Source organism: Aedes aegypti, chromosome 3 (assembly GCF_002204515.2).
Source record: "Aedes aegypti strain LVP_AGWG chromosome 3, AaegL5.0 Primary Assembly, whole genome shotgun sequence".
Lineage (NCBI taxonomy): Eukaryota > Metazoa > Arthropoda > Insecta > Diptera > Culicidae > Aedes > Aedes aegypti.
Window position 1 is genome coordinate 160,845,001 of NC_035109.1, and position 25,246 is coordinate 160,870,246.

General features: G+C 35.4%; 2 protein-coding genes across 6 annotated transcripts in view; one reads left to right on the plus strand and one right to left on the minus strand.

The window, feature by feature from the left end:
* Window positions 1-23,868, plus strand: part of LOC110678483 — a 39,752-nt gene extending 15,884 nt beyond the window's left edge. For 2 of the 4 annotated variants that reach the window (XM_021851433.1, XM_021851434.1), the window contains 7 exons: window positions 17,361-17,566; window positions 17,727-17,794; window positions 17,847-17,934; window positions 18,211-18,294; window positions 18,365-18,485; window positions 22,292-22,789; window positions 23,396-23,868. In XM_021851433.1, the coding sequence (XP_021707125.1) occupies window positions 17,374-17,566; window positions 17,727-17,794; window positions 17,847-17,934; window positions 18,211-18,294; window positions 18,365-18,485; window positions 22,292-22,760 (1,023 nt within the window). In that variant the 5' untranslated portion in view covers window positions 17,361-17,373 and the 3' untranslated portion in view covers window positions 22,761-22,789; window positions 23,396-23,868. Of the gene's footprint in view, window positions 1-17,360; window positions 17,567-17,726; window positions 17,795-17,846; window positions 17,935-18,210; window positions 18,295-18,364; window positions 18,486-19,439; window positions 19,763-22,291; window positions 22,790-23,395 lie in introns of those variants that run through there. The other 2 variants (XM_021851435.1, XM_021851436.1) reach the window with 2 other exon arrangements.
* The window catches only part of LOC5578482, a 40,045-nt gene continuing 15,043 nt past the window's right edge, over window positions 245-25,246 (minus strand). Inside the window, exon 2 of one of the 2 annotated variants that reach the window (XM_021851431.1) lies at window positions 245-1,340. In XM_021851431.1, coding sequence (XP_021707123.1) covers window positions 367-1,340 — 974 coding nt within the window. In that variant the 3' untranslated portion in view covers window positions 245-366. The remainder of the gene's footprint in view (window positions 1,341-25,246) is intronic. The other variant, XM_021851432.1, reaches the window with a different exon arrangement.

The window sequence follows — 25,246 nt, forward strand, 5'->3', positions numbered from 1 at the left end:
ACATTGTGCCAAGGAATGTGAGTTCGATTCCCGCTCCAAGTAGATAAAAATGCAAATGCAAATGTTGACGGTGCCTTTTGATAATCGATGCACAGTCACAGACAAACATACATAAACTCGCATTTATTTCATCTTTCGAGTTTGGAGTTTGTACACTACCGCCACCTAGCTTCCGTAAGGCGAAAATCAGTATTTTTAGCATTGGGCGTTAATGTTCGCGGTACCATATTTTAAATATATAATTGTTCTAACTGTTATGTCTGTTTGTCTGGGGTGTAGTGTTGCACTGCTCAAATTTCAAAACCATTATCTTTCTTTCTTATTTTCCATTGTTTTATTGTCAACAAAATTCAACATTTTTTTACATCAATTAAAACCAAATTTTTTACAATATTCTTCACAGAATACTTCCTTATAAAACTTATCTAGAGATGGTAATATGGAGTTAATGAAGTTCATATCATACGGTATGGTAGTAACGTGGATGCCTTTTGTGGTATATACTACAAAATGGCATTTTTTTGCTCGTGTTACGTGCAATTGAAATTGCACTTGGTAATAGTATTGGTGCGAACGGATAAGGTGTCCTGAATCGTTCAAATAATCAGCCTTAGTTGGCTCCTGAAACCTTATTTTGTAAGGACATTTTATTTCAATGATTTCAGCTCGACAACAACAAATTCCGTCCGGTGATGCCGCCAAATAGTGTCGAGACAAGTCAATGAAAAGGCCGCACTCTCGGAATGTCTTCGAACTTAGATTTTGGGCTTGAAACAGCTGAAATGCCTCTTTTTCGCGAGACTTTCCCCATGCGATAGCCGGAATCTTGGACAGATCTTTTGCTTCAAAGTTGTATCGTGCGGGTGTGACGCTGCATGCCTTATTTTGCGTACAGCTTGTTCTTATCGCTGTGCAAATTCCTTTGATGTTGGAAGCGGTAATTCTACTCCTGCGTGCTTCGAACCAACTTTTGTTGCCATTTTGTCCCATTGTATTCTGTTCTAGCTGACTGGCTTTATTCTCGTCAACATAGTTGATGTCTTCGACCGTAGTTTCGAAAAGCGATTTTCGCAAATAGAAGTGGTCATTCGCCAAGCCATGAATATTGGCTTTTCTACTTGTGTGAATGCTCAAGTTGAGTCCACTGTTTAATGAACGATTCACAAAATCGGTCGTGGCTGATGTTGATTTTGTTCGATTGTAGTGTGTCTCTTTTGTCTTTTGTCGCTTCCTCAACATTAACGAAATGGGTTCATTAATGGAACGTTTCGGTGCATGTTTTGGGGGTCGATGCCAGGCTTGCAATGTGTTTGTGCACCCTAGATCCTGCGTAACGGTACCTAAAAATTGAAACATAAAATTGTTCAAGAGATTAGGTTTGATTAGTTTTCTTATCATTCATTGTTCAGATTGCAGGGTGTCCATTCAAAATCAGTTTTTGGATTCCCGGATTTTTCCCGGATGCAAAAACTTTCAAAAATAAACGATTTCAGTTTGGCTACAACTTTTTACTTCTTTCATGCAAAATGGTTCAATTTGAAAGACTTGATCTAAGATAGCTACGAATAAATTTCGATTACATCTTCCAAATGTCGTGACCGTGTGTTCAAAACATTCAATTCAATTCGAAATTCAACGATTTTTTTTTTTGACATATAAACTTTAAATTGAAATATCTAATAGACCAACACTAAAGATATTTCAACAAACCTTCATGGATTATCAGAACTGAATTTTAAGTTAACTTAAGACTAGGTCTTCATTTTTTCAACTATATAAATCTTTTTTCTTTTTCAATTGGATATGTTGAAGAATGTATTCCTACAGAGGAAATGCCCTACTGGGAATCTTGTAATCAGAAGGCACAGTAAGTGTTTGATTAGTTTGAATTTTCAATCGAGTTGGCAAAATTACAGGAGATACTGAGCACTAAATAAAAACTCAATACAAATGGTATCTAAGTTAAGACCATAGTTTTTTTGTTTTTCACAAGGGGGAAATCTGCAAACAGATCCCCTGAGAAGGTATACCTTATAATTATAACTCAGGGAATGCGGGGATGACGCACCAACGAGGACCCGCTAAAACCAGCCTATGCACTGTACTTGAGCAATTATTTTAGAATTGCTCAAGTGGTGTACAGTGCATCGACATTACCCTTGGCCTCAGACATCTATCTCCCCGGAACCATCTTACGGTATTTCTTCGGGGAGGGGTCAGTACATATAGCACAACACGTGTAGCAGAAGTAGCCTAGGCAAACTGCTTCTCCTAGCCGACTTAAACAATGTTACAAGGAACCAGCCTCGGCAGGGCTAATCCTCTGCAGCCAACTCTTGGTCGGCGCGCCATAGGCGCTGCAATTCTAACATAATGCGAGTGACAGCCGTGATTACTGCATTCCAGCTCTCGGCATCCGCACACATTCTCTCTATTATATTGCCGGGGGACGTGTCCCCTCCGCATGTAGCGAGCATGCGACCTCTCACAACAATGAAACGAGGGCAATCGAACACGACATGCTCCGTTGTTTCCTCCACACCAGCACAATTGGGGCACACAGGAGATTCTAAGTGCCCGAACCTATGCAGTTACTGTCTATAGCAGTCATGTCCTGACAGAAACTGCGTCAGGTTCACTTCCCCATGGTTTCTACCATACTAATCTGTCACATTTGGTATTAGCCGACTGATTTTTTAGTACCACCCTAACTTGTTTATTAAAAAAACATTACTCGCGAACTATAAGAGATAGAAATTTGGGTTCTTCGGTAAAGCTGCTCCAAGTCGGTTGTTCCAAAACTTTTTAGAAAATTGTATAGACCTAAACTGCCCATTAGACCTATTCATTTGTCTGGAAATTTCCCAGTCAACCAATACTTTTTTATGTCAAAATGAACTTCTTGTCAAAATTTCAGTCATTTTGGAGATAATTTAGGTGTGCTTCAAATCAATTATATGTTTCTGAGCTGATTTCAAGCTTTAAAAATTCATAACTATCGAACGGAACACCAAAAATGATCGAAAATACCTCTACATAGTAGTGGATTCAATTCTACGAACATTTGTCGAACACACTTTTATGATTGGAGCAAGTTTTAACATAGTTTGGTTGAGGTTTGTGCTTCAAGGTTCTTGAAAATCACTATTTTTAGGGAGTGTTCTCTCTGAAAAGCACACCTGTATGAAACTTTCGGATTTTTAATTTACATAACATGATGACTACACATATCTAAAACTCAATCCCGATTTAAGTTACAATTTATCTTTCGGAAATAAATTATAAAAAATAGAAAATTAGGAAGGACTTTTATAAACCCGCTGTGGATGAGCTTTGGCGGGTGTAAAAAATGATTGTTTTCAAATCGTTCTGAATCGTCAATTAAATGCAATCCAAACAATCATCACTTGGAAAGAAAAAGCAATTTTTTTTTTTTTTTTTTTTTTTTTTTTTTTTTTTTTTTTTTTTTTTTTTTTTTTTTTTTTTTTTTTTTTTTTTGATTTCTTTATTAGTATCATTCCAAACATTACATTCATTATTTCTTATATCTAGGTGTTCTGTGTTATTAGACAACACTATCATCCTAATTTGGTAAAACAAATCTAAGATTTTATTAACATTTTGTTAACAACATATTACATTTCATTTGCCGTAGCAGTTTAGATTTTTTACAGGTGAGTTGATTTCACCTGCTTATAAGAGAAAAAAAAAAGTTTTTAATATACTTAACCTAACTTAACCTAAACATATAACGCATTAATCGTGGCAATAGAAGATTGTAACGATTTTTGCCTGAAATTATTGATTATTTTATTTGACATTTGTTCCAATGTTTCAACATTGGATATCCTATGTAACTCATTGGTACTATACCAGGGAGGAAGCCTCAGAATCATTTTCAAAATTTTATTTTGAATTCTCTGCAGAGCTTTCTTCCTGGTATTACAACAGCTAGTCCATATTGGTACAGCATACAACATGGCTGGCCTGAAAATTTGTTTGAATATCAAAAGCTTGTTCTTAAGACAAAGTTTTGATTTTCTATTAATAAGGGGATAGAGACATTTTACATATTTGTTACATTTGGCTTGAATGCCCTCAATGTGATTTTTGAAAGTTAAATTCTTATCTAGCATGAGTCCTAGATACTTAACTTCATCTGACCAATTTATTGGAACTAGCATTGGGCGATTTTGAATCGATGTTCCGAAAATCGATGTTTTCATTCCGATTAATCGATTTTTTAAATCGATGTTTGAAACACCCAAAATCGGGTGAATCGATTATCATCATTCGATTTTTCGATTCGATTCATTTTGTTGAAATCGATAAATATTTATTAGTGAGATGAAAACAAAGAGAAGAAAACAAATTTTGAACTAGCCTTGTAGTAGTAAATCTGTTTAATTGATTTTCAAAACTGATTTCATTGAAAGATGTGGAAATCGAATGTAAATACATTTGGTCTCATTTTAAATTTCATAAATTTCAATTTACATCCGATTCGAATCGATTCAAAAACATCGATGTAAAGGATTCGATTTAATCGGTGAATCGATTCGGCAGTTAAAATGTGAATCGATTCAGTAACATCGATGTTGTGGACAAATTTGCCCAACGCTAATTGGAACCCCTCTCATCGTGACAACATGTCTACTTGAAGGTTTCAAATAAAGAGCTTTTGGTTTATGTGGGAATATTATTAGTTGAGTTTTGGAAGCATTAGGAGAAATCTTCCATTTTTGCAAGTATGAAGAAAAAATATCCAAACTTTTTTGCAATCGACTACAGATGACACGCAGGCTTCGTCCTTTGGCGGAGAGGCCTGTGTCATCCGCAAACAAAGATTTTTGACATCCCTGAGGTAACTCAGGTAAGTCAGATGAAAGAAAAAGCAATGCTAACTTGTTCAATTCATTCATTGGTTGGTACATGTGTCATGCGTGAATTAACTATCATCAGGTTGCGATGCGGTTTTCGATCTTTGGGCATTTTTTGTAATTTATTGCCTTAAGCAATATGTAAGCTGTTAATGGTTAATGAATTCATAGATTTATTTCGTTCGATTCCTGTTGACTATGTTCTGAAAAACTAATGTCAATGTGTGTTTTTTCTACCATATATATTCAGAAAACTGTGATTTTTGGGTACTATGGAGAACAAATCATGATCAAACAATGTTTAAACTCATTTTAATCTTATTTGCGTGTTCGACAAACTTGAACAGAATAGAATTAGCTTTCAAATAGTGGTAATAGCAAGTGGTTTTGATTTTCCACATGCTAGTTATGATTTTTCAAACCTTGAAATTAGCCCTAAAACACATTTTTAACTTGAAGCATACTAAAATCTTTATCAAATTAGCTGAAAATTTGACCATACATTGTTCTTAGTACAAGAATTCAGGATACCGCTTGACCGGTAGATTTCCAGACATTTTTTCAAATATGAACAGAGACCGGTTTAGTTATCCTTCGCCAAACCACCCTTCGGGGAATTACATACATTTAGGCGTATTCTCCAAATCAGCTTGAAATCGATATCTGGGTTGGAACAACTTTAACAAACATTAATAACAAATAAATTATTTTGGAATTTAGGGTAAACATGCAAATTTAGGGTAATTAGCCCTATATTTGGACAATATCGAATAATATCCAATTTCATGGGCACAGTACTCTGTTTCCGAATACAATGGATAGAACGGTTGTACATAAATATGTATAGTCCTGCAAATAAATTCAAATGATTTTGAAAACATATCTGCAAAGATCAAAAGGACCAGCTAACATGAAACACTTTAATTATATATAACTTAAGAAGACCACTGTTGTGAAGTGAAATGGAGCGAAAAAATGATTCATTCTAGAAAATCAACTTTTCGTCCACATAAACCCAAAGGGTGATGGGGTCAGGAAATGTAGGATCCTGTGGATGTCCTTAGGCGACTTCTAAGGATATATCTGACCAATCCTGAATATCGGACATGGACCCGTTTTATTTCTACAATTTTTTAATGGGGTGAAATTGGCGAAAATATTTTTTTTTTCTAGAAAATCAACTTTTTGTCCACTTAAACCCAAAGGGTGATGGGGTCAGGATATGTAGGATCCTGTGGATGTTCTTGGACGACTTCTAAGGATATGTTTGACGAATCCTGAGCATCGGACATGAGCCCATTTCATTTTTACAATTTGTTTAATGTGGTGAAATTGGCGAAAAAATGATTTTTTCTAGAAAATCAACTTTTTGTCCACTTAAACCCAAAGGGTGATGGGGTCAGGATATGTAGGAACCTGTGGATGTCCTTGGACGACTTCTAAGGATATATTTGATGAATCCTGAGCATCGGGCATGAACCCATTTCATATTTACAATTTTTTTAATGGGGTGAAATTGGCGAAAAAATTATTTTTTTCTAGAAAATCAACTTTTTGTCCACTTAAACCCAAAGGGTGATGGGGTCAGGATATGTAGGATCCTGTGGATGTCCTTGGACGACTAAAGATATATTTGACGAATCCTGAGCATCGGACATGAGCCCATTTCATTTTTACAATCTTTTTATTGGGGTGAAATTGGCGAAAAAATGATTTTTCTAGAAAATCAACTTTTTGTCCACTTAAACCCAAAGGGTGATGGGGTCAGGATATGTAGGATCCTGTGGATGTCCTTGGACGACTTCTAAGGATATATTTGACGAATCCTGAGCATCGGACATGAGCCCATTTCATTTTTAAAATTTTTTATTGGGGTGAAATTGGCGAAAAAATGATTTTTTCTAGAAAATCAACTTTTTGTCCACTTAAACCCAAAGGGTGATGGGGTCAGGATATGTAGGATCCTGTGGATGTTCTTGGACGACTTCTAAGGATATATTTGATAGATCCTGAGCATCGGACATGAGCCCATTTCATTTTTAAAATTTTTTATTGGGGTGAAATTGGCGAAAAAATGATTTTTTCTAGAAAATCAACTTTTTGTCCACTTAAACCCAAAGGGTGATGGGGTCAGGATATGTAGGATCCTGTGGATGTCCTTGGACGACTTCTAAGGATATATTTGATGAATCCTTAGCATCGGACATGAGCCCATTTCATTTTTACAATTTTTTATTGGGGTGAAATTGGCGAAAAAATGATTTTTTTCTAGAAAATCAACATTTTGTCCACTTAAACCCAAAGGGTGATGGGGTCAGGATATGTAGGATCCTGTGTATGTCCTTGGACGACTTCTAAGGATATATTTGATGAATCCTGAGCATCGGACATGAGCCCATTTCATTTTTAAAATTTTTTATTGGGGTGAAATTAGCGAAAAAATGATTTTTTCTAGAAAATCAACTTTTTGTCCACTTAAACCCAAAGGGTGATGGGGTCAGGATATGTAGGATCCTGTGGATGTTCTTGGACGACTTCTAAGGATATATTTGATAGATCCTGAGCATCGGACATGAGCCCATTTCATTTTTACAATTTTTTTAATGTGGTGAAATTGGCGAAACAATGATTTTTTCTAGAAAACCAACTTTTTGTCCACTTAAACCCAAAGGGTGATGGGGTCAGGATATGTAGGATCCTGTGGATGTTCTTGGACGACTTCTAAGGATATATTTGATGGATCCTGAGCATCGGACATGAGCCCATTTCATTTTTACAATTTTTTTAATGGGGTGAAATTGACGAAAAAATTATTTTTTCTAGAAAATCAACTTTTTGTCCACTTAAACCCAAAGGGTGATGGGGTCAGGATATGTAGGATCCTGTGGATGTCCTTGGACGACTTCTAAGGATATATTTGACGAATCCTGAGCATCGGACATGAGCCCATTTCATTTTTACAATTTTTTTAATGGGGTGAAATTGGCGAAAAAATTATTTTTTCTAGAAAATCAACTTTTTGTCCATTTAAACCCAAAGGGTGATGGGGTCAGGATATGTAGGATCCTGTGGATGTCCTTGGACGACTTCTAAGGATATATTTGACGAATCCTGAGCATCGGACATGAGCCCATTTCATTTTTACAATTTTTTATTGGGGTGAAATTTGCGAAACAATGATTTTTTTCTAGAAAATCAACATTTTGTCCACTTAAACCCAAAGGGTGATGGGGTCAGGATATGTAGGATCCTGTAGATGTCCTTGGACGACTTCTAAGGATATATTTGACGAATCCTGAGCATCGGACATGAGCCCATTTCATTTTTACAATTTTTTATTGGGGTGAAATTTGCGAAACAATGATTTTTTTCTAGAAAATCAACTTTTTGTCCACTTAAACCCAAAGGGTGATGGGGTCAGGATATGTAGGATCCTGTAGATGTCCTTGGACGACTTCTAAGGATATATTTGATGAATCCTGAGCATCGGACATGAGCCCATTTCATTTTTACAATTTTTTTAATGGGGTGAAATTGGCGAAAAAATGATTTTTTCTAGAAAATCAACTTTTGTCCATTTAAACCCAAAGGGTGATGGGGTCAGGATATGTAGGATCCTGTGGATGTCCTTGGACGACTTCTAAGGAAAAAATGAAATGGGCTCATGTCCGATGCTCAGGATTCATCAAATATATCCTTAGAAGTCGTCCAAGGACATCTACAGGATCCTACATATCCTGACCCCATCACCCTTTGGGTTTAAGTGGACAAAATGTTGATTTTCTAGAAAAAAATCATTGTTTCGCCAATTTCACCCCAATAAAAATTGTAAAAATGAAATGGGCTCATGTCCGATGCTCAGGATTCGTCAAATATATCCTTAGAAGTCGTCCAAGGACATCCACAGGATCCTACATATCCTGACCCCATCACCCTTTGGGTTTAAGTGGACAAAAAGTTGATTTTCTAGAAAAAATCATTTTTTCGTCAATTTCACCCCAATAAGAAAATTGTAAAAATGAAATGGGCTCATGTCCGATGCTCAGGATTCATCAAATATATCCTTAGAAGTTGTCCAAGGACATCCACAGGATCCTACATATCCTGACCCCATCACCCTTTGGGTTTAAATGGACAAAAAGTTGATTTTCTAGAAAAAATAATTTTTTCGCCAATTTCACCCCATTAAAAAAATTGTAAAAATGAAATGGGCTCATGTCCGATGCTCAGGATTCGTCAAATATATCCTTAGAAGTCGTCCAAGGACATCCACAGGATCCTACATATCCTGACCCCATCACCCTTTGGGTTTAAATGGACAAAAAGTTGATTTTCTAGAAAAAATAATTTTTTCGCCAATTTCACCCCATTAAAAATTGTAAAAATGAAATGGACTCATGTCCGATGCTCAGGATTCATCAAATATATCCTTAGAAGTCGTCCAAGGACATCCACAGGATCCTACATATCCTGACCCCATCACCCTTTGAGTTTAAGTGGACAAAATGTTGATTTTCTAGAAAAAAATCATTTTTTCGCCAATTTCACCCCAATAAAAAATTGTAAAAATGAAATGGGCTCATGTCCGATGCTCAGGATTCGTCAAATATATCCTTAGAAGTCGTCCAAGGACATCCACAGGATCCTACATATCCTGACCCCATCACCCTTTGGGTTTAAATGGACAAAAAGTTGATTTTCTAGAAAAAATAATTTTTTCGCCAATTTCACCCCATTAAAAAAATTGTAAAAATGAAATGGGCTCATGTCCGATGCTCAGGATTCGTCAAATATATCCTTAGAAGTCGTCCAAGGACATCCACAGGATCCTACATATCCTGACCCCATCACCCTTTGGGTTTAAATGGACAAAAAGTTGATTTTCTAGAAAAAATAATTTTTTCGCCAATTTCACCCCATTAAAAAAATTGTAAAAATGAAATGGGCTCATGTCCGATGCTCAGGATTCGTCAAATATATCCTTAGAAGTCGTCCAAGGACATCCACAGGATCCTACATATCCTGACCCCATCACCCTTTGGGTTTAAATGGACAAAAAGTGGATTTTCTAGAAAAAATCATTTTTTCGCCAATTTCACCCCATTAAAAAAATTGTAAAAATGAAATGGGCTCATGTCCGATGCTCAGGATTCATCAAATATATCCTTAGAAGTCGTCCAAGGACATCTACAGGATCCTACATATCCTGACCCCATCACCCTTTGGGTTTAAGTGGACAAAATGTTGATTTTCTAGAAAAAAATCATTGTTTCGCAAATTTCACCCCAATAAAAAATTGTAAAAATGAAATGGGCTCATGTCCGATGCTCAGGATTCGTCAAATATATCCTTAGAAGTCGTCCAAGGACATCCACAGGATCCTACATATCCTGACCCCATCACCCTTTGGGTTTAAATGGACAAAAAGTTGATTTTCTAGAAAAAATAATTTTTTCGCCAATTTCACCCCATTAAAAAAATTGTAAAAATGAAATGGGCTCATGTCCGATGCTCAGGATTCGTCAAATATATCCTTAGAAGTCGTCCAAGGACATCCACAGGATCCTACATATCCTGACCCCATCACCCTTTGGGTTTAAATGGACAAAAAGTTGATTTTCTAGAAAAAATAATTTTTTCGCCAATTTCACCCCATTAAAAAAATTGTAAAAATGAAATGGGCTCATGTCCGATGCTCAGGATTCGTCAAATATATCCTTAGAAGTCGTCCAAGGACATCCACAGGATCCTACATATCCTGACCCCATCACCCTTTGGGTTTAAATGGACAAAAAGTGGATTTTCTAGAAAAAATCATTTTGTCGCCAATTTCACCCCATTAAAAAAATTGTAAATATGAAATGGGCTCATGTCCGATGCTCAGAATTCCTCAAATATATCCTTAGAAGTCGTCCAAGGACATCCACAGGATCCTACATATCCTGACCCCATCACCCTTTGGGATTAAGTGGACAAAAAGTTGATTTTCTAGAAAAAATCATTTTTTCGTCAATTTCACCCCAATAAGAAAATTGTAAAAATGAAATGGGCTCATGTCCGATGCTCAGGATTGATCAAATATATCCTTAGAAGTCGTTCAAGGACATCTACAGGATCCTACATATCCTGACCCCATCACCCTTTGGGTTTATGTGGACAAAAAGTTGATTTTCTAGAAAAAATCATTTTTTCGCCAATTTCACCCCATTAAAAAAATTGTAAAAATAAAATGGGTCCGTGTCCGATGCTCAGGATTTGTTAAATATATCCTTAGAAGTCGCCCAAGGACATCCACAGGATCCTACATATCCTGACCCCATCACCCTTTGGGTTTAAGTGGACAAAAAGTGGATTTTCTAGAAAAAATCATTTTTTCGCCAATTTCACCCCATTAAAAAAATTGTAAATATGAAATGGGCTCATGTCCGATGCTCAGAATTCCTCAAATATATCCTTAGAAGTCGTCCAAGGACATCCACAGGATCCTACATATCCTGACCCCATCACCCTTTGGGTTTAAGTGGACAAAAAGTTGATTTTCTAGAAAAAATCATTTTTTCGTCAATTTCACCCCAATAAGAAAATTGTAAATATGAAATGGGCTCATGTCCGATGCTCAGAATTCCTCAAATATATCCTTAGAAGTCGTCCAAGGACATCCACAGGATCCTACATATCCTGACCCCATCACCCTTTGGGTTTATGTGGACGAAAAGTTGATTTTCTAGAATAAATCATTTTTTCGCTAAATTCGCTCCACCAGAGTTGTAAAAATAAAATGAGTCCGTGTCCGATGCTCAGGATTGGTTAAATATATCCTTAGAAGTCGCCTAAGGACATCCACAGGATCCTACATATCCTGACCCCATCACCCTTTGGATTTATGTGGACGAAAAGTTGATTTTCTAGAATAAATCATTTTTTCGCTAAATTCGCTTCACCAGAGTTGTAAAAATAAAATGGGTCCGTGTCCGATGCTCAGGATTGGTTAAATATATCCTTAGAAGTCGCCTAAGGACATCCACAGGATCCTACATATCCTGACCCCATCACCCTTTGGGTTTATGTGGACGAAAAGTTGATTTTCTAGAATAAATCATTTTTTCGCTAAATTCGCTCCACCAGAGTTGTAAAAATAAAATGGGTCCGTGTCCGATGCTCAGGATTTGTTAAATATATCCTTAGAAGTCGCCCAAGGACATCCACAGGATCCTACATATCCTGACCCCATCACCCTTTGGATTTATGTGGACGAAAAGTTGATTTCCTAGAATAAATCATTTTTTCGCTAAATTCGCTCCAAAAGAGTTGTAAAAATAAAATGGATCCATGTCCGATGCTCAGGATTCGTTAAATATATCCTTAGAAGTCGCCCATGGACATCCACAGGATCCTACATATCCTGACCGCATCACCCTTTGGGTTTATGTGGACGAAAAGTTGATTTTCTAGAATAAATCATTTTTTCGCTAAATTCGCTCCACAAGATTTGTAAAAATAAAATTGTTCCATGTCCGATGCTCAGGATTGGTTAAATATATCCTTAGAAGTCGCCCAAGGACATCCACAGGATCCTACATATCCTGACCCCATCACCCTTTGGATTTATGTGGACGAAAAGTTGATTTCCTAGAATAAATCATTTTTTCGCTAAATTCGCTCCAAAAGAGTTGTAAAAATAAAATGGATCCATGTCCGATGCTCAGGATTCGTTAAATATATCCTTAGAAGTCGCCCATGGACATCCACAGGATCCTACATATCCTGACCGCATCACCCTTTGGGTTTATGTGGACGAAAAGTTGATTTTCTAGAATAAATCATTTTTTCGCTAAATTCGCTCCACAAGATTTGTAAAAATAAAATTGTTCCATGTCCGATGCTCAGGATTGGTTAAATATATCCTTAGAAGTCGCCCAAGGACATCCACAGGATCCTACATATCCTGACCCCATCACCCTTTGGATTTATGTGGACGAAAAGTTGATTTTCTAGAATAAATCATGTTTTCGCTAAATTCGCTCCACAAGATTTGTAAAAATAAAATTGTTCCATGTCCGATGCTCAGGATTGATCAAATATATCCTTAGAAGTCGCCTAAGGACATCCACAGGATCCTACATATCCTGACCCCATCACCCTTTGGATTTATGTGGAGGAAAAATTGATTTTCTAAAATAAATCATTTTTTCGCTAAATTCGCTCCACAAGATTTGTAAAAATAAAATTGTTCCATGTCCGATGCTCAGGATTGATCAAATATATCCTTAGAAGTCGCCTAAGGACATCCACAGGATCCTACATATCCTGACCCCATCACCCTTTGGATTTATGTGGACGAAAAGTTGATTTCCTAGAATAAATCATTTTTTCGCTAAATTCGCTCCACAAGATTTGTAAAAATAAAATTGTTCCATGTCCGATGCTCAGGATTGATCAAATATATCCTTAGAAGTCGCCTAAGGACATCCACAGGATCCTACATATCCTGACCCCATCACCCTTTGGATTTATGTGGAGGAAAAATTGATTTTCTAAAATAAATCATTTTTTCGCTAAATTCGCTCCACAAGATTTGTAAAAATAAAATTGTTCCATGTCCGATGCTCAGGATTGATCAAATATATCCTTAGAAGTCGCCTAAGGACATCCACAGGATCCTACATATCCTGACCCCATCACCCTTTGGATTTATGTGGAGGAAAAATTGATTTTCTAAAATAAATCATTTTTTCGCTAAATTCGCTCCACAAGATTTGTAAAAATAAAATTGTTCCATGTCCGATGCTCAGGATTGATCAAATATATCCTTAGAAGTCGCCTAAGGACATCCACAGGATCCTACATATCCTGACCCCATCACCCTTTGGATTTATGTGGACGAAAAGTTGATTTCCTAGAATAAATCATTTTTTCGCTAAATTCGCTCCAAAAGAGTTGTAAAAATAAAATGGATCCATGTCCGATGCTCAGGATTCGTTAAATATATCCTTAGAAGTCGCCCATGGACATCCACAGGATCCTACATATCCTGACCGCATCACCCTTTGGGTTTATGTGGACGAAAAGTTGATTTTCTAGAATAAATCATTTTTTCGCTAAATTCGCTCCACAAGATTTGTAAAAATAAAATTGTTCCATGTCCGATGCTCAGGATTGGTTAAATATATCCTTAGAAGTCGCCCAAGGACATCCACAGGATCCTACATATCCTGACCCCATCACCCTTTGGATTTATGTGGACGAAAAGTTGATTTTCTAGAATAAATCATGTTTTCGCTAAATTCGCTCCACAAGATTTGTAAAAATAAAATTGTTCCATGTCCGATGCTCAGGATTGATCAAATATATCCTTAGAAGTCGCCTAAGGACATCCACAGGATCCTACATATCCTGACCCCATCACCCTTTGGATTTATGTGGAGGAAAAATTGATTTTCTAAAATAAATCATTTTTTCGCTAAATTCGCTCCACAAGATTTGTAAAAATAAAATTGTTCCATGTCCGATGCTCAGGATTGATCAAATATATCCTTAGAAGTCGCCTAAGGACATCCACAGGATCCTACATATCCTGACCCCATCACCCTTTGGATTTATGTGGACGAAAAGTTGATTTCCTAGAATAAATCATTTTTTCGCTAAATTCGCTCCAAAAGAGTTGTAAAAATAAAATGGATCCATGTCCGATGCTCAGGATTGATCAAATATATCCTTAGAAGTCGCCTAAGGACATCCACAGGATCCTACATATCCTGACCCCATCACCCTTTGGATTTATGTGGAGGAAAAATTGATTTTCTAAAATAAATCATTTTTTCGCTAAATTCGCTCCACAAGATTTGTAAAAATAAAATTGTTCCATGTCCGATGCTCAGGATTGATCAAATATATCCTTAGAAGTCGCCTAAGGACATCCACAGGATCCTACATATCCTGACCCCATCACCCTTTGGGTTTATGTGGACGAAAAGTTGATTTTCTAGAATAAATCATTTTTTCGCTAAATTCGCTCCACCAGAGTTGTAAAAATAAAATGGGTCCGTGTCCGATGCTCAGGATTTGTTAAATATATCCTTAGAAGTCGCCCAAGGACATCCACAGGATCCTACATATCCTGACCCCATCACCCTTTGGATTTATGTGGACGAAAAGTTGATTTCCTAGAATAAATCATTTTTTCGCTAAATTCGCTCCAAAAGAGTTGTAAAAATAAAATGGATCCATGTCCGATGCTCAGGATTCGTTAAATATATCCTTAGAAGTCGCCCATGGACATCCACAGGATCCTACATATCCTGACCGCATCACCCTTTGGGTTTATGTGGACGAAAAGTTGATTTTCTAGAATAAATCATTTTTTCGCTAAATTCGCTCCACAAGATTTGTAAAAATAAAATTGTTCCATGTCCGATGCTCAGGATTGGTTAAATATATCCTTAGAAGTCGCCCAAGGACATCCACAGGATCCTACATATCCTGACCCCATCACCCTTTGGATTTATGTGGACGAAAAGTTGATTTTCTAGAATAAATCATGTTTTCGCTAAATTCGCTCCACAAGATTTGTAAAAATAAAATTGTTCCATGTCCGATGCTCAGGATTGATCAAATATATCCTTAGAAGTCGCCTAAGGACATCCACAGGATCCTACATATCCTGACCCCATCACCCTTTGGATTTATGTGGAGGAAAAATTGATTTTCTAAAATAAATCATTTTTTCGCTAAATTCGCTCCACAAGATTTGTAAAAATAAAATTGTTCCATGTCCGATGCTCAGGATTGATCAAATATATCCTTAGAAGTCGCCTAAGGACATCCACAGGATCCTACATATCCTGACCCCATCACCCTTTGGATTTATGTGGACGAAAAGTTGATTTCCTAGAATAAATCATTTTTTCGCTAAATTCGCTCCAAAAGAGTTGTAAAAATAAAATGGATCCATGTCCGATGCTCAGGATTCGTTAAATATATCCTTAGAAGTCGCCCATGGACATCCACAGGATCCTACATATCCTGACCGCATCACCCTTTGGGTTTATGTGGACGAAAAGTTGATTTTCTAGAATAAATCATTTTTTCGCTAAATTCGCTCCACAAGATTTGTAAAAATAAAATTGTTCCATGTCCGATGCTCAGGATTGGTTAAATATATCCTTAGAAGTCGCCCAAGGACATCCACAGGATCCTACATATCCTGACCCCATCACCCTTTGGATTTATGTGGACGAAAAGTTGATTTTCTAGAATAAATCATGTTTTCGCTAAATTCGCTCCACAAGATTTGTAAAAATAAAATTGTTCCATGTCCGATGCTCAGGATTGATCAAATATATCCTTAGAAGTCGCCTAAGGACATCCACAGGATCCTACATATCCTGACCCCATCACCCTTTGGATTTATGTGGAGGAAAAATTGATTTTCTAAAATAAATCATTTTTTCGCTAAATTCGTTCCACAAGATTTGTAAAAATAAAATTGTTCCATGTCCGATGCTCAGGATTGATCAAATATATCCTTAGAAGTCGCCCATGGACATCCACAGGATCCTACATATCCTGACCGCATCACCCTTTGGGTTTATGTGGACGAAAAGTTGATTTTCTAGAATAAATCATTTTTTCGCTAAATTCACTCCACAAGAGTGGTCTTCTTAAGTTATATATAATAAAAGTGTTTAATGTTAGCTGGACCTTTTCATCTTTGTAAATATGTTTTCAAAATTATTTGAAGTCATTTGCAGGATTATACATATATATGTACAACCGTTCTCTTCATTGTATTCGGAAACAGAGTACTGTGCCCATGAAATTGAATATTATTCGATATTGTCCAAATAAAGGGCTTATTACCCTAAATTGGTATGTTTACCCTAAATTCCAAAATGATTTATTTGTTATTAATGTTTGTTGAAGTTGATTTGGAGAATACGCCTAAATGTATGTAATTCCCCGAAGGGTGGTTTGGCGAAGGATAACTAAACCGGTCTTATGAACAGGTCTACTGCCCATAAATGCATATCAGTCCCATGTTTGCTGGATTTCCTATTAACATGGGACAATTATGCGTTTATGGGCAGTAAATGCGCCAGGAAAAAAGTTTATATTCTGATCTCGTAAACCATGTGGGTCACCCTAATTTCACATCACCGAAAAAACTGTCTGAAAAGTATGGAGAAACTTTGCCGAAGACACCATATATCTAAAATTGACGGTTGAGACACAATGATTTTTGTCTTCCTAGTTATGTGCAATGGCTTTTAGGGCGAGATCACAGGTTATGCGAGAAATGTAGGGATCCTTTTGATTTATTTCGCCAGGGTTTTTTAAGTAAATCTTGAAGGAAACCAAGTAGTTCTTTATTCTATAATCACTTAATTTACTTCTTTAACAAATGTTTACATCGGGGTATTTTATCGGCCAAATTGTCTGAAACTTTGCAATAAAAAGCACTTGAATCATAATCTTTTGCAGGGAAATCATCATCATGCCAACGAAGTGTTTCGCATTTGGGTGTAAAAGCATTTTACGCAAAAATCATATAAAATTTTATAGATTGCCTACCGGAAAGCATAGATTGAAGAAGTGGTTGCAAATACTAAAAATTGGAGGAACTCTAAATCACCGAACAGCAAAAATATGCTCGCTTCATTTCTCCCGCAATCAATTCCTTAATTCTGGTGAGTATAAGAATTTTTTGTCGAAGCTTCCATTTCGTGGGTGTCTTGGATACTATTTTTTTAAATCACGTTCTTCAATCCGTAACGATCAATCCAATGTACATTCTAACCTTACGATGCATTTCAAAATTTACTATAATTTCGATTATTTATTCAACAGTTTCTTACATACTTCGACCTCGTGCAGTTCCAGATCAGAATATATATGAATTTTCGCAAAAATCGGAGGTAAAAAAAATAGATACGTGTTGCTTCAACATAAGTGTTTAATTTTTTTTAGGTAGCTCAGGTGCCGCTCGAAGTGATGGAGTGCATTTCCGACTCTGTGGTAAACATTGACATGGATAATCATTCACCTACGAAGAAAGGTAAATTAAAAATTTAGCATAGTTTATGTACGTGTTTTTTTAATGTCAGGCAACATTTCCAGAAGTGCCTTATAATAAATTAGTTATTTATTGATTTATTAATTCAGACTATCATATCATATCATATCTGTAACTATTGTAAGTCTCAAAATTAGTGACTACCGCTCCCCCTTAAAATGCTACGTATTTTAAACCCTCAAATAACCGTTATTGCAAAAATTTAATTTAATATTGTTTGTGCAAGTCAATACAAAAAAAGTTTGCTTTTCACTACAGGTAACCGTTTCGATCAACCATTTAGAACGTATCTACCCAGTTCACGCAAAAGGATAGTACAATCATCTGAACAAGTTTTAGAATGTACGTATATTTTATGATTGTCTCATCAGGTTTTTTTTTACTTAGTTTAATATATTTGTGTTCTTTATAGATGTTCCCTCTTGCTCCGATAATTTTGGAAGTGATGTAGCTTCATATGTAGAACTGGAAACTGCAGAGGAAAAAGAATTAAGTTTTGAGGGTGTATCTAATGCAGTCGATGGTAGCGATAGGTATGACAAATTCAGTTAAATATAATGGGATTGGCATTTTTTGTGACTTAACTCTCTTTTTCCAACGACTTTGGGCTAAATTTTACGAAATCAGTTCGAAACATTTTATTTGTTTTTCAATAGTAAATTGGTGGTTTATAAGCAATTTTACTATTGAAACAATTAGTTGTCTGCTGGATAGATTATATGAGTACGGAATCATATTCTAGAAACTATTATAAACTATTAACCTGATTCGGTTTGTCTGAAGTTCGTCGAAAAACAATGGCGCCCTGGAGCTAACAGAATCTCCAAATAAATCTCTAAATATCATGCAATCTCAAACGATATTACATAGAATTGAGTACGATTAGCACAAAAGCAAGCAATTCTGGACTAACACATCATGATTCTAATTTCAACATTATTCTGAAATACTGCTCCTTTGTTGGTTTCTTCTGCTTTTTCGTACAGAGTATGACACATGAAGATGCTTCGCAATAATAAGCATCTCGTTGATGAGTCGTTAAATTTATCAGTACAAATCAGAACAAAATCAGCATAAATCAGTACATAATCAAGCTGTGTGTATTTCACGTATCTTCCTTGCAGAGAAGAATGGCAATGGTGTATCAAATTGGTCCATTGAAACACAATGTTTAAATGCCAAAATTTGTTTTTTTTTTTTTTTTTTTAATAAAAGTTAAAATGACAAAAATAATAACTCAGTTGGAATGGCATGAAAACTCAAGAATATCTTATTTATAATATCAAAACATTAAACAAAAAGAATTAAATATAGTTATTGTTTAGATATTGATCACAAAATAATAACTAAATTAATCATTAATCAAGATAAAAATAAACTCAGCTGTTGAAATTCTTATTCTGTAGTTTACTTTTGTCTCAATTTTTTACACACTTGACATTTTTACGAACTTTCAAGATTTGATGAAAATTTTCTATTGTTTGCAGGTTGCTCATTAACCGGGAAAAGCGGGAATGTATGGGAAAAATACAGGAAATTGTAGAAAACACCAGGAAAAAATACTATAAGCGAAACAAGCAAACTTTGCCAGAGGATTTACGACACCTTTGACAACTGTATTTTGTTTTCCAGAAAACATGTTTGGCAGATTTTTCTCACATTTGGTGAAATTCTGGCTGAGAATATCGTTCAGATTCAACTGAAATCTTATAGAAAACCATCATTGTGATACATACAACCATTCTATCGTATTTTATTTGAGATCCCATGGCGATAAATTTTATTGGTGAATAAATAGCAACGTCGTTTAGTTTTGTATAGTTCTTGATGTCATTCTTGGGAAATCTTCGATCGATTCCTGGAAGACACAGCTCGATGAGGAAGAAATAACTCGCAATAACATATGAATACCTTATTTTGGTATCATACCGTAATTAGGAATTGTTCAGTTATTAATACCTCAATTTGGTATTATAATGGTATTGCAAAAACTGTTAAAAAAAATCAAAAATACTTCATCGAGGCATTCGACAGCTATTGAGGACTGAGAACTATTATTCAAAAATTTAAATTTTATAAGAAAATCCATCACGTATTATTTAGGTATTACAATACCTGATCTAGTTATCAGTTTGGTGTTAGTAGAGCATGCATGAGATATTATTTGAGGTATTTTCCCAGACAACCAAAATGTACGTATAACTAAATCATCTGGAGGCTTTGCACGTGCAACATTTCACTTATAAGATGTCGCGAAAAAGCCTTCTACGTACAAAAGTGGAGGCAATATACGTGCATATTGTTGAAAACTTCACCACAGTGGAAACACAACAGCGGGACGAGAAAGGAACTTTACGGACCGGAGAAAGAGCAAAACACTTGTGTTCTCTTTAACGACACTCGAACGAATATTTATTCACATCATAATATAAACAATAACAACTCGACAACACACAACATAATCATGGTGTGTCCATAAAACATATAAGTTGTCTCGAGCGCGAGAGGTGTCGATTGAACATACACGGAAAGTAACATTCAACACATATATCATGTAATGAAAAGTACCATACAATGCGAGTGTATAATTTTCCACCGAACTAACCTGTAATATTATGCGACTTAATTTATGATAACAAATGTTGATTTGACAGCTGCTACGGATTGATCCGACTTACTTTGTACGAGTGTACGAGACGAACTAAAATTTACAAATGAACTCAGATAAAAGGCGTTTTATGCGAGGAAATTTATCTATCTGACGATTTGACGTGTTTTGCGGGTTTGATGTAATTTGTATGAATAAACGAGTAATTACGTGAACTTTGATGCGATTTCTGGTTGTCTGGGTTACCTCTTATGCAGGGCTCATTCGTACCTCATTCAGGTTGTTAGCATAGGAAATTATCAGGTATCGTAGGTTTTTTCTCAAAAACATTTTTTGAAATTTGTTTACTAAATTTTTACTTGAAGTTTTTTTTTTAAAACACACTGGAAATTTATGGCTAATATATTCAGCATTGGATCGACCAAAATGGAAAATTGATGCATCATTACAACCGTAATCTTGTATTCTTTAAAAAGCACTTGCAAAAATGTGGCGGAAAAATCTGAAAACTATTCAAAATTAATGAAACAGTCATTCAGTCATCGTGCAAAAGTTTGGAATCACTCCTTAGTATATATCGTCAAAAGTTTGGGTTCACCTGAGCCGCACGTAAATCATTTTTGTCAATAATTATGTTATTTTTCGAGTAATAAAGTAATACAGAAACAATCGATTTGATGAAAACATTTGCAACTTCTTCGATAATATAAAATAATCAAATTTAAAGACTTAATAAAAAAATAGATGAAATTGTAAACTGTGGGTTTGAATTTGAAAGAGATATGGTCGGTGTTCAGACAGACCGGACTAGAAGATATTTTGGCGTTTTAAAGATACATTAAGGACTCCATTAATTCTGATTTTCCGATGCTATTTTGATACAGATGTACCGATGTACCATCAAACATTTATTCTCTATTATGTATTTCAACATAAAAGTATTTTCGATATTCTGGATGCTTGGGGTAGGTTTTCCTGAACCCATTAAGGTGAATATGAATCGAAGCCATAACTGAAATTTTCAAGAGCACAAATCTGGAGAACCGATGGCTTCGACTCATTTTCACCTTAAAAACACTTAATCCAGTTTGTCTGAACGCCGACCATATGGACAAACATATATAAATGGTTCATTGAAAAATCTAAAAGAACAACATCGCTTTTAGCCTCTCTATCAGCAGCTTCAAATTTTTACCATAAAAAAAAAACATTTAAATCACTATAACTTTTATGTTTTTTAATATTTGTTTATTTGTTTACAAATAAAATAAACAAATATTTTAGCACGAAGTTTTCAGAAACTCTTCTATTTTCAGAATCTGCTTCGATTTTGATCATTGGTCATCTGGTTTTAAAGATAATCCGATGTTCTTTGGGGGGCTGACATTCTCCATATAAAATATCTTTGGGCGCCATTTTGTTTAGTCAACTTTTGTTTTTTTTTGGTGAAAAAAAATGTAAAAAAAAAACAGAAAAGTTATAGCGATCTTAATTATATTTCTGTTTTAAAAATTTTATCCTGCTAGTAGACGTCAAATTAGGCCTTATAGTTACATCGAACTGTTGAACTTCGGTTGCTGTAATTTCAACAGCAGTTAATTCGGCAAAAAAATACAGTATACTGTAAAAAATGTTAGATGTATAGTTTATTACAATGGAGAAATAAGATAGTTTTAGTTTTTATTGTTTTATATTATTCCATGCTGTTCAATAATCAAAAGTTCTTTCTAGTTCAAGCTGCAACGAAAACATAAATCAAAGCCAAATTAAAGCGGTGACCACATCAGCTGGAATTCTATCGGTGGAAACATTATATGATGAACAAATGAAGTATCTAACTGGCCATAGCAAAGTTGAATTCAATTTCATTCTGCAGTACATGACAGCAAATCAGCCTGATTCAAAATGGCCAACGGAAAAATTGAGGCTATCGGAACAACTACTGCTAACATTAATAAAATACAGGCTTAATTTAGACTATTTGCTGCTGAGTATAATGTTCAAAATTGGTTGCAGAACAGTTTCCAAAATATTTTCTTATTGGACTAACTTGATGTACGATAAACTAAGTATTATAGACTTTTGGAGCTTGCGTGCCAAATCGGAAAGCTTGTACACAGTTATTCTAGACTGTACTGAGATCCCAATCGAGAAACCCATTTCTGCCGAAGAACAGCAAATAACGAGGACCATCGTATAAGAACTGCAATACGTTCAAAGGATTGATAGGTAAGTTTATGTTTCATAAAGTAATTTCCTGTGTATCGCAAAGGGCCCTAACCAATCGCATTACCAAATTCCGCGCATTTAATTCAAATTAAGAAAATAAATAAGTAAAAATTATTTATCTTTGCGGATTTTTGTATATAATTATTATAAGGTACCGTGGGACAAGTGGGTAATGGATTAGACTGGCCCAGCTCAGTATGGGAGAAAAATAAAGTTGTATGTGGCAAGTTAACAATATTTTGATCTATTATGCAAAAATTGCTGAAAATCTCAGAAATCTCTTACGTATCGTAATGTTCTGAACGGCCTCAAAGTTTTACGCATGAGTTTAAAATGTTAATTCACATATTCAGTAAAATATACCAATTATTTTCACTTACCCCATTTACCCACTTGCCCCACGGTACCTTAGTTTGCTTTTCTACAAAACAAATATACTTGTGTATAGATATATTCTGAACTACGGCATTTTACGATACACGTCACTACTTTGGATTTTTAGGATGAACCTTAAAGAAAATGACTGCTTCAGTTCTCATTTAATTATATAAGAAATGTAAACTAAAAAAACACATGGTCACCAATATATTTTTTTTATTTATTTAGGAATTGACGAAGCAGGAACCGTTATTTTTGTGTCCAAACTATTTGGAGGAGCAGCTACCGATAACACTATTGTTAAAAATTCTGGAATACTAGAGCTACTTTCTGCTGGAGATTTTATACTAGCTGACAGAGGATTTGAAGCAACGGATGCGCTGTCGGAAAAAGGGATTATTTTAAACAAACCTCCGAAGAAAAAAGGTTTACAAATGAGTGAAACTGAGGTCGCAACTACACGGTTAGTAGCATCTCGACGCATTAACGTCGAAAGAATAATTGGTCATGCTAAAAATAGTCGCATATTATCGCAAAAAGTTGACCATAGCATGTTTAAGCATATGGATACAATTTTTTATGTTATTTTTGCATTAGTAAACATCAAGGCCTCAATATGTAAACCTGTGAAAGTCGATTGTTGATGTAAGTAGTGTTTTTCATGAAATAGAACAAAAAATAAATAAAGCAAATAACAATTATTAATTTGATTTTTGATAATGTTCTTCGATTACATCACAACAAACTGATAGTTTTGACAGCAAATGAGCAAATGAGTTCGTGGGAAGTTATTAGGCGGGTGACGGACCAGAATCCTCCAAAAATGCCGGGAATATCTAGGGTTACTACCCGTCTTGATTTAGCAGGACATGTCCTGATTTTGAATTTTGATTGAGGTGTCCTGATTTATTTTCCATCTTTCAAGTTTTCAAGTGCTTTTTTCTGCTTGCCGAACACCTTGAAATTTGACAGATAAATCTAATTAAGAACAGCTATCATTCTATCGCTGTCAGAATCTTCGAAACTCTGATCATTTTTTTTTTACAAATGGTAGCAATCATGGGAACATAAGAATGTTTCACTCCGCCGCTTAATGTTTTATGAATTGCAAGAAGGCATTCCCTCATGTGAATGTCATCTTTTTGGAACTCAAAATAGTATCGAATTGAAGATGCTTTCAAAAAGCACATTTCAGTTGAGATAATATTAATAGAAACCATGACCGTAACTACTTACTATCACTACTACTACTTACAGGGGATTCACGACCGCCTAACATCTCGTACTCCACATAATAACTTACAAAAGCATGAGAATTTGGAAAGATTATAAACGAATGCTTCTCAGAATAATAAGATCTCTGTCAAAAACTTTGATTATTAGAAGGAACCTTAGTCATATTTTGGCGAGATCCTTAGCGGATTCTAACAACATCTGAATGGAAACATAACGGAAGCTTCTTTGTGAAATTTTTAATAAGATTTTTAGCAGATTGTTTGTAAAACCATGATTTGAGGAATCATAGCGCATCTTCAATAAATCTGTGAAAATTTTTTTAGTGGATTTTGAATAAGTTTTTTAGATCCTATGAAGTAGTTTTCTGATATTAATAATAATTTTCTATCGAGATCTTGATCAGACGCTAAGCCAGACCTGCCCAACCTTCTTAAACCGCGGGCCAATTCTCAGAAATAATATTGCGCGGCGGGTCGGAGCATTTTCAACTTTTTTTTGTTGAAACGAAAAAGAAAATCCAACATTTATTGTGTAAAAATTCAGTAAGGATCAGTAAGAATCCCTCTCAGTATTCTCTATTGATCTGTCGAAAGAGTTGTGTCCAATATTGCGTCAGAATTTAGTTGGAGAATAATTTAAAATTCTGCTCTAAATTTTATTTTATTTTAAAATCATGTCAAAGATTTAATATGAATACTACTCAGAATTTTATCTCAGTCTCTTCCTCCATTATTTGGAAATTCTGGTTAGAATTGTCCTGAGAATACTGGTTGACATTTGACGAAAATCCAACGCAGGTTTCTGCAAGAAATGTTTCTAGGATATCCTCGGAATCGTCATTCT